This window comes from Scyliorhinus canicula, chromosome 11, assembly GCF_902713615.1.
Source record: "Scyliorhinus canicula chromosome 11, sScyCan1.1, whole genome shotgun sequence".
Lineage (NCBI taxonomy): Eukaryota > Metazoa > Chordata > Chondrichthyes > Carcharhiniformes > Scyliorhinidae > Scyliorhinus > Scyliorhinus canicula.
This window is the reverse complement of record NC_052156.1, coordinates 754,302-767,435: the sequence shown is the minus strand read 5'-3', so window position 1 is coordinate 767,435 and position 13,134 is coordinate 754,302. Positions and strand designations below refer to the sequence as shown.

At 49.1% G+C, this 13,134-nt stretch overlaps 1 protein-coding gene across 4 annotated transcripts in view; it reads left to right on the top strand.

The window, feature by feature from the left end:
• LOC119973698 (6-phosphofructo-2-kinase/fructose-2,6-bisphosphatase 4-like) overlaps positions 1 to 12,567 on the top strand; it is a 117,077-nt gene extending 104,510 nt beyond the window's left edge. For all 4 annotated transcript variants that reach the window (XM_038812074.1, XM_038812075.1, XM_038812076.1 and 1 more), the window contains 2 exons: positions 8,180 to 8,244; positions 12,373 to 12,567. In XM_038812074.1, coding sequence (XP_038668002.1) covers positions 8,180 to 8,244; positions 12,373 to 12,432 — 125 coding nt within the window. In that variant the 3' untranslated portion in view covers positions 12,433 to 12,567. The remainder of the gene's footprint in view (positions 1 to 8,179; positions 8,245 to 12,372) is intronic.
• Positions 12,568 to 13,134: the final 567 nt, after the last annotated feature.

The following is a 13,134-nucleotide window of genomic DNA, read 5'->3' as shown; positions in this document are numbered from 1 at the left end:
CCGTCGGGAAAACTCTGTGTTGACGGCAAAATGGAGCATCCGACGGCGGAGAATCCAGCCCAGGGTCTATGAACATTTTTAAGGCAGAGGTAGATAGTTTCTTAGTGAGCAAGGGAGTGAAAGGCTATCGGGGTGAGGTGGGAAGCAGATTTGAGGTTACTGTCAAATTAGCTATGATCTTATTAAATGGCGGAGCTCGAGGGGCCGAATGGTGTGCTCCTTGTTTGTATGAGGGTAGTGCAATTGATATGTTTCAAATGGCTTTGAGATGAAACCCAGTGGGATTAAAAGACGCATTGAGAGCACGGATACAGAATAGGCTGAGGGACTGAGAGCCACGAGTTAAGGTTGTTCCCCTGTGGGTGTCTCTTTGAAACCATTCTTACTTTGCAGCGTCTCCAAAGCCTTCACATTCTTCTCAATTGTGGCACCAGAACTGGACTCAATCCTCCAGCGGATTGAGATTTATAAACCACTTTCTCAACCTCTCCTGCCGAGCACGTCGAGGAATTGTGCGCAGAAACTCACCAGTCCTTTTTCCTGCACCCACTTTATGGATTGCCTCTCCTCATTCCACCTACCAAACGTGTCACTTAACACTTGTGTGCATTACAATTCAGCTGCCTATTCACCCATTCCACCAGCCTGTCTATGCCAAAGAACAGTACAGCAAAGGAACAGGCCCTTCGGCCCTCCAAGCCCTTGCCGACCATGCTGCCCGTCTCAACTAAAATCTTCTACCCTTCCGGGGTCCCTATCCCTCTATTCCCATCCCATTCATGTATTTGTCAAGATGCCCCTTAAACGTCACTATTGTCCCTGCTTCCACCACCTCCTCCGGCAGCGAGTTCCAGGCACCCACTACCCTCTGTGTAAAACACTTGCCTCGTACATCTCCTCTAAACCTTGCCCCTCGCACCTTAAACCTATGCCCCCTAGTAATTGACCCCTCTACCCTGGGAAAAAGCCTCTGACTATCCACTCTGTCTTCATAATTTTTGTAGACCTCTATCAGGTCGCCCCTCAACCTCCATCGTTCTAGTGAGAACAGACCGAGTTTATTCAACCTCTCCTCATGGCTAATGCCGTCCATACCACAGTATGCACGGTAGCATCGTGGATAGCACAATCGCTTCACAGCTCCAGGGTCCCAGGTTCGATTCCGGCTTAGGTCACTGTCTGTGCGGAGTCTGCACATCCTCTCCGTGTGTGCGTGGGTTTCCTCCTGGTGCTCAGGTTTCCTCCCACAGTCCAAAGATGTGCAGGTTAGGTGGATTGGCCATGCTAAATTGCCCTTAGTGTCCAAAATTGCCCTTAGTGTTGGGTGGGGTTACTGGGTTATGGGGATAGGGTGGAGTTGTTGACCTTGGGTAGGATGCTCTTTCCAAGAGCCGGTGCAGACTTGATGGGCTGAATGGCCTCCTTCTGCACTGTAAATTCTATGATACCAGGCAACGTCCTGGTAAATCTCTTCTGCACCCTCCCTAAAGCCTCCACATCCTTCTGGTAGTGTGGCGACCAGAATTGAACACGATACTCCAAGTGTGGCCCAACTAAGGTTCTATACAGCTGCAACATGACCTGCCAATTTTTATAATCAATGCCCCGGCCAATGAAGGCAAGCATGCCGTATGCCTTCTTGACTACCTTCTCCACCTGTGTTGCCCCTTTCAGTGACCTGTGGACCTGTACACCTAGATCTCTCTGACTGTCAATACTCTTGAGGGTTCTACCATTCACTGTATATTCCCTACCTGCATTAGACCTTCCTAAATGGATTACTTCACATTTGTCCGGAGTAAACTCCATCTGCCATCTCTCAGTCCAAGTCTCCAAACGATCTAAATCCTGCTGTATCCTCTGACAGTCCTCATCGCTATCCGCAATTCCACCTACCTTTGTGTCATTTGTAAACTTACTAAACAATGTGAAGTCCATCACTCCCTTCCTCGCATTTCACAATAGAAATGTTTTTTCCTCTGTAAATTTTGAAATCGTGCCCTGCACAACCAGGTCATTAATAGAAATCAAGATGAACAATATGCCTTTCTCCAGTCCAAAAAACAACCATTCACCACAACTGTTTCAAAAACAAGTACAGCACAGGAACAGGCCCTTCAGCCCTCCAAGTCTGTGCCGACCATGTTGCCCGTCTAAACTAAAATCTTCTGCACTTCCGGGGTCCGTATCCCTCTATTCCCATCGTATTCATTTATTTGTCAAGATGCCCCTTGAATGTCACTATCGTCCCTGCTTCCACCACCTCCTCCGGCAGCGAGTTCCAGGCACCCACTACCCTCTGTGTAAAAAGCCTCCCTCGCACATCACCTCTAAACCTTGCCCCTCGCACCTTAAACTTGTGTCCCCTCGTAATTGACTCTTCCACTCTAGGAAAGATCTTCTGACTATCCACTCTGTCTGTGCCCCTCATAATATTATAGACCTCTATCAGGTCTCCCCTCAACCTCTGTCGTTCCAGTGAGAACAAACCGAGTTTATCCAATGTCTCCTGATAGCTAATGCCCTCATACCAGACAGCATCCAGGTAATCCTCTTATGTACCCTCTCCACATCCTTCTGGTAGTGTGGCAACCAGAATTGAACACTATACTCCAAGTGCAGCCTAACTAAGGTTCTATACAGCTGCAACATGACTTGCCAATTTTTATACTCAATGCCGCGGCCAATGAAGGCAAGCATGCCGTATGCCTTCTTGACTACATTCTTCACCTGCCTTGTCACTTTCAGTGACCTGTGTCCTGTGCACCCAGATCCCTCTACCTGTCAGTATTCTTAAGGGTTCTGCCATTTGCTGTATATTACCCATCTGTATTAGACCTTCCAAAATGCATTACCTCATTTGTCCGGTTTAAACTCCATCTGCCATCTCCCTGCCCAAGCCTCCAAACAATCTAAATCCTGCTGTATCCTCTGACAGTCCTCATCACTATCCGCAATTCCACCAATCTTTGTGTCATCTGCAAACTTACTAATCAGACCAGTTACATTTTCCTCCAAATTATTTGTACATACGACAAACAGCAAAGGTTCCACCACTGATCCCTGCGGAACACCACTAGTCACAGCCCTCCAATCAGAAAAGAACCCTTTCACTGCTACCCTGTCTTCTATGACCTAGCCAGTTCTGTATCCATCTTGCCAGCTCACCTCTGATTCCATGTGACTTCACCTTTGATACCAGTCTGCCATGAGGGACCTTGTCAAAGGCCTTTCTGAAGTTTATCTCGACAACATCCACTGTCCTACCCTCATTAATCATCTTCATCACTTCCTTGAAAAACACGATCAAGTTACTGAGACACGACCGCCCTTCACAAAACCATGCTGCCTCTCGCTAATACGTCCACTTGCTCCAAATGGGAGTAAATCCTGTCTCGAAGAGCCTTTCCAATAGAAGTGCAAATTGCGCAGTTACCCGAGACCGGAATTGAACCTGGGTCCCTGGTGCTGTGAGATAGCAGTGCTAACCACTGTGTAACCATGTCACCTGTAACTCAAAATTGCTCCTGGTCCTTTTCGATAACTAACCCAGACATTATGTTACTATGATCACTGATCCTGAAATATTCCCCTACTAACCCTTGATTAATCATTCCCTATAATAATAATCCTATTGTCACAAGTAGGCTTACATTGACACTGCAATGAAGTTACTGTGAAATACTCCCTAGTCGCCACATTACGGTGCCTGTTCGAGTACACAGAGGGAGAATTCAGAATGTCCAATTTTCCTGACAACACATCTTTCGGGACTTGCGGGAGGAAACCGGAGCACCCGGAGGAAACCCACGCAGACATGGAGAGAACGTGCAGACTCCGCACAGACAGTGACCTAAGCCGGGAATCGAACCCGGGTCCCTAGAACCTAATCGAGCAAAGCCTTCTTCCTTGTTAGATATGCTCGTAAAACTCTTGGCCCCTCTGCTCTTTCCACTCTCACTAACCCAGTCTGTATTAGATAGTTCTCCATTATACCTACTCAATAGGTTTTGCACCTCTCTGTAATTTCCTTGCCAATTTGTTCCTCTATATCTTTTATGCTCATTGATGACCATATGGCTGAATTCAAGGTTAGGTTTGAGAGAGGAGTGAATCACAAAGCTAACTTTTAAATTTAAATAAGGACACAGGATGCTGGAAGGAGATGGATAAAACTATAGATGAACCATGGAGGTGTTTAAGGAGTATTTGGTAAAATGCAACACCTACCCATACCACTGAAGGGAAACAGGTCAACTTTGGTAATTAAACAACCTTGGTCAACAAGAGAGTTGAGAAATAGTATCAAAATGAAAGGGATGAAATGAATTACATTAATTATAGGAACATAGGAAATTGGGGTAGGTGATTCAGCCCAGCTTGCCCCACCATTCAAACCAATTGATCATGAACGACATCCACTTCAACACCATTGTTTTACAACTATTCCCATATCCTTTGATGTCATTAATCTCCAGAAATGTATCAATTTCCTGTTTTAAACTTACTCAATAATTGGGTTTCCACAGCCCTCTCGAATTGAGGGTTCCAAAGATTCACCACCTTCCACGTGAAGAAATTCCTCCTCAGCCTAGTCTTAAATGGCCTGACCCTTATTCTGAGGCTATGTCCCCTGGTTCTAGACTCAACAGCCAGAGGAAACGTCTCATCCACATCCACCCTCTCACCTGTCATTGTTTGAAACTAGAGAGAACCTCACAGCACCAGGTACCCGGTTCAATTCCAGCCTCGGGTAACTGCGCGGAGTTTGCATTTTCTCCCCGTGTTTGGGAAATTATTGGAAAGAATAAGCACACAATACTCCAGGTGTGGCCTCACCAATGCCCTATACAATTGCAGTAAAACATCTCTATTCTTATACTCAAATCCTCTCGCTATCTAGGCCGACATACCATTTGCCTTCTTTACTGCCTCCTGTACCTGCGCACTTACTTTCAGCGACTGATACATGAGGACACCAAGGTCTCGCTGAGTATCCGCCTCTCTCAATTTACACCCATTCAAGTAATAACCTGCCTTCCTATTTTTGATACCAAAGTTTATAACCTCACATTTATCCACATTATATTGCATCTGCCATGCATGTACCCACTCACTCAGCCTGTCCAAATCCCGCTGAAACATCTCTGCATCCACCTCACAGCTCACCCTCCCACCCAACTTTGTATCATCTGCAAATTTGGAGATATTCCATTTAGTTCCCCCATCCAAATCATTTATGCAGTTGGGGTCCCAGCACAGATCCCTGGGTAACCCACTAGTCACTGCCCGCCAATCAGAAAATGACACATTTGTTCCAACTTTTTGCTTCCTGTCTGCTAACCAGCTTTCTATCCATCTCAAAACACTACCCACAATCCCATGTGCTTTAACTTTACATGTTAATCTGCTATGTGAGATCTTGTCGAAAGCCTTCTGAAAGTCGAATTAACCACACCCACTGCTTCTCCCGGGTCAGCTCTGCTAGAAAATAGAAAAGACAGTGAGAGCTGCACAGAAGCTGATATCTATGGGTAACAATGATTGGTAAGGGGAGATGGTTGATATGTGGGGTAGGGTATCATTGTGTAAATTTGTCATAAGTTTAAGTAAAATATACTCTTCTTGCGATGCTTTGAGTCCCACTCAGCTTCATTATATACTGCACTCCGAAACTCTTGTATAATAAAGTGTAAGTAACTATCTTACTAACTATCCCGACAGCCAGATCAGAATCCCGCCCACAATGGGCGGGGCCAAGCATCACAAAACACAGTTAGGTGTGATTACCCGTAATCTACTGGCCTCCCAAGGTAATCTCCAGCCGGGTGTCCTTCGGTGTCACACAAATGCAGACCAGGTGGAACGGCACCCGGAGGGTCTCCCTGGCTATCGGAGACCCTTGGATGGCCAGGGATGGGTCAGGATGGCCCCCTGGCTCTCCCCCTGAAATGGGGGTCACCTTGGCACTGTCAGGCTGGCACCCTGGTACTGCCAAGGTGCCCAGATGGCAATGCAAAGCCAGCAGGAGCAGTGCCAGGGTTCCCGGATGCCATGGTAACTTTACCAAGGGTAAGGGCCTGAGGGGGACTGTGCCCCTCAGTGTTGTATGAAGTGTGGGGGGAGGGGGATATGGAAGGTTGTGGGGGGTGGGGGAAGAGTGTGTGTCCTGGAAGGAGGGTGCCTGAAAAGGGGGTCCCTCAGCAACCCCATAGTGGGGTGTCATCACTTGGGGAGGTGGATTAATTCCCCTGCATGTGTGGGGGCTGACACTGCCCATGGGTGGAGGCTGTGGGTGACCCACACACCCACTTAGCGATCGGCGCCACCTTTTGAAATGGTGGCCCGATCTCGGAGGAGCAGTTCTGACCACTGAGTTCAGCTCCCCAGTGATAGAAATGCTATCGTGCTATCCCACGAAGGGAAACGCCTCAGGGCCCAGAACAGTGACTGTATGGTCAGATAGCGGTGGGGTGTGTTGGGGGCTGCTGGCTACAGAGTCGTGGGGGGGGGGGTCCGAGGATGGCAGGCGGGGCCCAGTGCCAGGGGGCGGATGCGAACTCACCCATGTGGTCCGGTGGAGATTGTCGATCTTCTTGCGGCACTGGGTGGCGGCCGTCCTGGTGACACTCCCCAAGCTGATGGCTGCTGCCCCGAATCTGCGTCCGTGAGCCTGGCCAGGTCGGCATCCTGAATCGCGCAGCTGGTCTGCGCCCCGAATCGCCGAGCTGGTCTGCGCCCCGAATCGCCGAGCTGGTCTGCGCCCCGAATCGCCGAGCTGGTCTGCGCCCCGAATCGCCGAGCTGGTCTGCGCCCCGAATCGCCGAGCTGGTCGGCGCCCCGAATCGCCGAGCTGGTCTGCGCCCCGAATCGCCGAGCTGGTCTGCGCCCCGAATCGCCGAGCTGGTCTGCACCCCGAATCGCCGAGCTGGTCGGCGCCCCGAATCGCCGAGCTGGTCTGCGCCCCGAATCGCCGAGCTGGTCTGCGCCCCGAATCGCCGAGCTGGTCTTCGCGGTGACGTGGCTGCGCCCCGAATCGCCGAGCTGGTCTGCGCCCCGAATCGCCGAGCTGGTCTGCGCCCCGAATCGCCGAGCTGGTCTGCGCCCCGAATCGCGGAGCTGGTCTGCGCCCCGAATCGCCGAGCTGGTCTTCGCGGTGACGTGGCTGCGCCCCGAATCGCCGAGCTGGTCTTCGCCCCGAATCGCTGAGCTGGTCTGCGCCCCGAATCGCCGAGCTGGTCTTCGCCCCGAATCGCTGAGCTGGTCTGCGCCCCGAATCGCGGAGCTGGTCTGCGCCCCGAATCGCGGAGCTGGTCTGCGCCCCGAATCGCCGAGCTGGTCTGCGCCCCGAATCGCCGAGCTGGTCTTCGCAGTGACGTGGCTGCACCCCGAATCGCTGAGCTGGTCTGCGCCCCGAATCGCCGAGCTGGTCTGCGCCCCGAATCGCCGAGCTGGTCTGCGCCCCGAATCGCCGAGCTGGTCTGCGCCCCGAATCGCGGAGCTGGTCTGCGCCCCGAATCGCCGAGCTGGTCTGCGCCCCGAATCGCGGAGCTGGTCTGCGCCCCGAATCGCCGAGCTGGTCTGCGCCCCGAATCGCCGAGCTGGTCTGCGCCCCGAATCGCCGAGCTGGTCTGCGCCCCGAATCGCGGAGCTGGTCTTCGCGGTGACGTGGCTGCACCCCGAATCGCGGAGCTGGTCTGCGCCCCGAATCGCGGAGCTGGTCTGTGTGGTGACGTGGCTGCGCCCCGAATCGCGGAGCTGGTCTGCGCCCCGAATCGCGGAGCTGGTCTGTGCGGTGACGTGGCTGCGTGCTGTCTGCGAGAAGGGTTTAAAGTGCTGTCCGCGCTCATTACCGGGGACCAGCTGGTCCCAGCCAAACAGCCGGCGGGATAGTAATTTATGGCATAAAGGCCGTGAGACTTCGAGTGCCCTAATTAACGTTATAAACCAGTGATGGTCTCACCACGTCGGGAAACACCCGGTGGATCTCGCTCGCTTCCACACTTAGAACGAACTTGGTTAGATCGTGCCTTATATCATAATGAGTTCTTTTAAAATGTAGTTGGCCACTGCACAGAAAGATCATCTTCCAATAACTGCATGAACGTTTCTGGTAATCTTAATGCTTTAAAATGTGAATCAACATTTTTGACTGCTTTGAATGTCCCTTCCCTCTTAGGCTGTAAAGTGGAATCCATTTTCCTCAATATCGAAGCAGTCAACACACACCGGGAAAAACCAGAGGTGAGGTGGAAAACCCAGTGAAATTATTTCATTAAAAAATTAAATAGGCCTTGTAAAATATTCTTGGTATAGTTATTCAGACAGCTCCTGAGAAGGATGGTCAAATATGCCCATGGGGGGATTGTATTGAGTTTGATGTCAAACATTGGACATTTTTACTCTCAGTAACCTGCAAGCTTTTATTTCCTTTTTTATTCTTTTTTGGGGCAGATATCGCTGGCCAGGCCAGCATTTATTGTCCATCTCTAATTGCTCTTGAGTAGGTGGTGGTGAACTGCCTTCTTGAACCCACTCCAATCCATGAGGTGTAGGTATACCCACTGTGCTGTTAGGGAGGGAGTTCCAGGATGTTGCCCCAGCAACAGTGAAGGAACGGTGATATATTTCCCAGTCAGGGTGGTGAGTGACTTGGAGGGGAACCTCCAGGTGGTGGGGTTCCCAGGTATCTGCTGCGCTTGTCCTTCTAGATGGTAGTGGTCGTGGGTTTAGAAGGTTCTGCCTAAGGAACCGTGGTGAATTCCTGCAGTGCAGCTTGTAGATGGTACACACGGCTGCCACTGTGTGTTGGTGGTTGTCCAAGTTTGCTGCATTTAGACACGGACTGCTTTAGTGTCTGAGGAGTTGCGAATGGTGCTGAACATTGTGCAGTCATCCGCAAACATCCCCACATCTGACCTTATGATGGAAGGGAGGTCATTTGATGTAGCAGTTGAAAATGATTGAGCCTAGGACACTACCCAGAGGAACTCCTGCAGTGATGTCCTGGAGCTGAGATGATTGACCAACATCCACAACTGTGCTATATAGAGAGTATTGTGCTAGCCGCGATAGTCTTACATCAACGTGTTAAACTAGCAGCTACAGTGTTAACTGGTGTAATTATCCCAGAAAGGAATCCTCTCGAGGCCAACATACAGAAAACCGATGGGCAAGGTTTTTCACTTTTAAAAACTTTTACTGTAACAAACCAACTAAAATTAACAAAATTCATTTTAATAAAGGATATTTCAACAAAAGAGCAACATTTTAATTTAAATAGTTGATACAACAAATATATGAATAATATAGCTACAAGCACTCCTATTACTTCCCGCACAAATGTGTGGCCAGATATGAATTATCTCTCAGTCTTTCTGAATCTGTATCCACGATGTAGAGTCTCTCACTTCCTATCCAGTTGGTTCAGCTCTTCAGTTACATTCACCAGAAACCATATTCCATCTGAAATCCCTGGACACAGTGAACACTGATAAGGTGTGCAGAAATGATCTCTCTCTCACTCGGGGCACAATACTCTTGATGACACAGCCTCCCTTCTCATATTCTTTCAATATTCTGGTGGGGTCTGGCACCAAAGCTAATCAGCAGCACAATGGGTATTGTCCAATCTATAAACCGCCCCTCTCCTGTCTTCCGTGCTCTGTTCTTTCCAGTAGTATAACACACACACAGTGACCCTGTCTCTGCTGTATTCTCAGAGCTGCGTCAACACCAGGTTCTCTTTGGTCCCAGCTGATGTTAACACTGGGCAGTCGGGTCCCAGATCAGAGAACTCCAGATCAATAAATCCTAACATTTTTCCGAGACGTGGATGAACAGGACTAAACAAGACAAGATGAACTATAATACACAACGCTGCACTCCCATTTCAAATTTGCAGGTCTATACAGATTTAAAGTATTAGACCCGCGCCGCCAATCCCGCCGGTCAGGTAGGTGGTTTAATCCACGCCGGCGGGAAAGGCCTGTCAGCGGCGGGACTCCGGCCCATCACGGGCCGGAGAATTGCCGCAGGGGGCCCGGCGCTGGGGGCCCGCCGACCGGCGCGCGCGATTCCCGCCCCCGCTGAATCTCGGTGGGCGGAGAATTCGGACACGGCGGGGTCGGAGAATTCCGCCCCTTGTTCAAGATTCTCTTCAGGTTAACGTGCAGGTTCAGCCAGCAATCGCCCTCTCCCCGCCCTTTTACAACCTCACAACTCCCCCAAAAATTCCCACCTTTCGGCAACACAAAACAACCATAAGGCCCAACTTTTGCAGTCTTCACCACTCCACCCCACACCGCCACTCAGTTCTCTCCCAGTTTATGGTCCCTTATAAAGTATTTAACCTCCTCTGGCGTCTCAAAATGGTGCTCCCGGCCGACAAATATAACCCAAAGTCTCGTCGAGTGCAGCACGCCGAAACGAGTCTTCCGTTGATACAACGCTGTTGAATCCCGTGCACCTCTTTGCCAGCTCCGTGTCAACATTGGCCACCAATGTTAATGAGTGAATCTGGCCATGCACAATATTTGGAGGAATACAGAGATCCTGGAGGCTTGTGGGGTTGAAGGAAGTTACAGAGAGGCAAGGCCATGGAGGTCATCTGAAAATGGAATGAAAATGATTTGAAAATGTGGCATTGCTGAATGAGAGCCGCTGTTATAGGGAACATGGGTGATTGTGATTCGGGTTGATGAAGGTTTGGATATAGTTGTCTGGAATTTCTTGGCCGTCCATGCCGGCAGCATTTCTGTCCCACCCATGCTGCAGATCTCCTGATGGCACGAGGCGCATTCAACGGGGATTCCCGTTGACTTGGCAGGACCAGTAGACCCTGTCACTGGCCAATCGCGGACCAGTAGATCCTGTCACTGGCCAATCACGGACCAGTAGATCGTGTCACTGGCCAATCACGGGCCACCTCCTCGCAACGGGTTGCACAGAAAATCCCACCCAACAAATCTAATTATCCAGGTATTCTATTTCATAGAATTTACAGTGCAGAAGAAGGCCATTTGGCCCATCGAGTTTGCACTGGCCCTTGGAAAGAGCACACTGCTTACGCCCACGCCTCCACCCCATTCCTGTAACCCAGTAACCCCACCTAATCTTTGGACACTAAGGGCAATTTATCATGGCCAATGCACCTAACCTGCACATCTTTGGACTGTGGGAGGAAACCGGAGCACCCGGAGGAAACCCACGCAGACACGGGGAGAATGTGTCCACTACGCACAGTCACCCGAGGCTGGAATTGAACCCGGGATCCTGGAGCTGGGAAGCATCAATGCTAACCACTGTGGCGCCCCTTATTTGTAAGTATTAATGTTCCCTGAACTGGGCCCAGTGGGATGCACACAGACCACGTAATAAACAGAACTGCAGCACTGAAACCAACTGAAGTGAATGGATAAAGTGTGACCACTTTAACAGCATTTCACTTGAATAATTTAGCTTTGATGCAAGTTATGCTTGTTTCTAAAACAGAATTTGCACCATTCTTTGTGGTGCTGAGGATGTAGTGCAAGCTGAAATTTAACTGCAACAATCTTTAACTCTGGTAAGAAGTGAAATGTGAAGTTTAACACTGGGAACTTGCCTGTATTTGAAGGAGGAAGGAGAGAGAGTTCCACATTCTTGAGGCAAGAAGTGATGGGTGGTAAATGCTGGCCTTGATGCCCAAATCACACCAACAAATAAAAAGAGTTCTCACCCCTCTCCTGAATTCGGTACTGTTTTTATTTGGCACTGCCTTGATTTGGTGGCTCCTCGTTCTGATGAAAGGTCACCTCGACCTGAAAGGTTTCTCTCCCCACAGACTCTGCCTGACTTGCTGCGTATTTCCAGCATTTTCTAGTTTTATTTCAAATTTCCAGCATCTGCAGCATTTTACTTTAGTAATTGAAATGTCACCTCCAGTTCCACCCATCAAATCCAGTCACAATTTTAAAGATTGCAAAACATAGAAATGCTGTTTCACTCAGTCAGTCACACAAGAAATACAAAGAGGGTCATTTTAATGCAGTAATTTACACCTTGAACAATGGTTGAAGTGTGATCCATAATCACAACAACAAACACCCAGGCCTTCCAATCGAGTTACTGCAATCGATCCTCATCTCCAATATCCCCCCTCCCCCCCCCCCCCCCCAGTCACCAAAACCCACCCAACCCACCCGATCCTTGATTGTGTCCCTCCATGCCTAATGGTGCACGGACTGTGAATAACTCTGAGGACGATGTAACCTTTTGCATTTTCTCAATGGGAGCATGTAACTAATTGCATTTACGTTGTGCTTCAGTTAGCTGGTATTCCTGGTGTTGGTGTGTTTTATTGTTCACAGTTTCTGTTTTATTGTCATGCAGAATGTAGACATTTCGAGACCTCCCGAGGAAGCCCTTGTAACAGTCCCTGCTCACCAATGAAACTTGCTGCCTCTCCTGTCACCGTTGCTGCCCTAACACGGGGGACATCCCTCACCATCTAACCTTGCGATGCAACCAGTTTTTATTTCAAATTCACAAATAACTGAAAATAAATGATTTTACTTGTGGCTCTTTTATGAAGTGTTCATAGATTAAATGTTCCAGTACACTAGAAGCTTTGGGTAATGAAATTGTGATGAAATATCACCAAATCCAATTTGAACCAATGCTGCACAACACCTTCTGTGTGGAACCACTGACTGAGCCTCAATAACTGATTCAAAAGATCTACAACTGGACGTGTATTCATCATCTGTCAGATTGTTTACTCTGGGAGTCTGCACTGTGCCTTCTTAAAGCAGTAATTATGTCGAGAGGGAATAACCAGCTGGGGAACGTCAGGATCCATTTGCAGAAATATTCAAATTTTCAAAACTGTTTACATTTAATAACTCCTTTTATATTTGGCAGCGTGTTAGTTTAACCTGGAATCAGGATTGGTTTAACCTGGTATTGGGATTGGTTTAACCTGGTATAGGGATCGGTTTAACCTGGTATAGGGATCGGTTTAACCTGGTATTGGGATTGGTTTAACCTGGTATAGGGATCGGTTTAACCTGGTATTGGGATTGGTTTAACCTGGTATTGGGATTGGTTTAACCTGGTATAGGGATCGGTTTAACCTGGTATAGGGATTGGTTT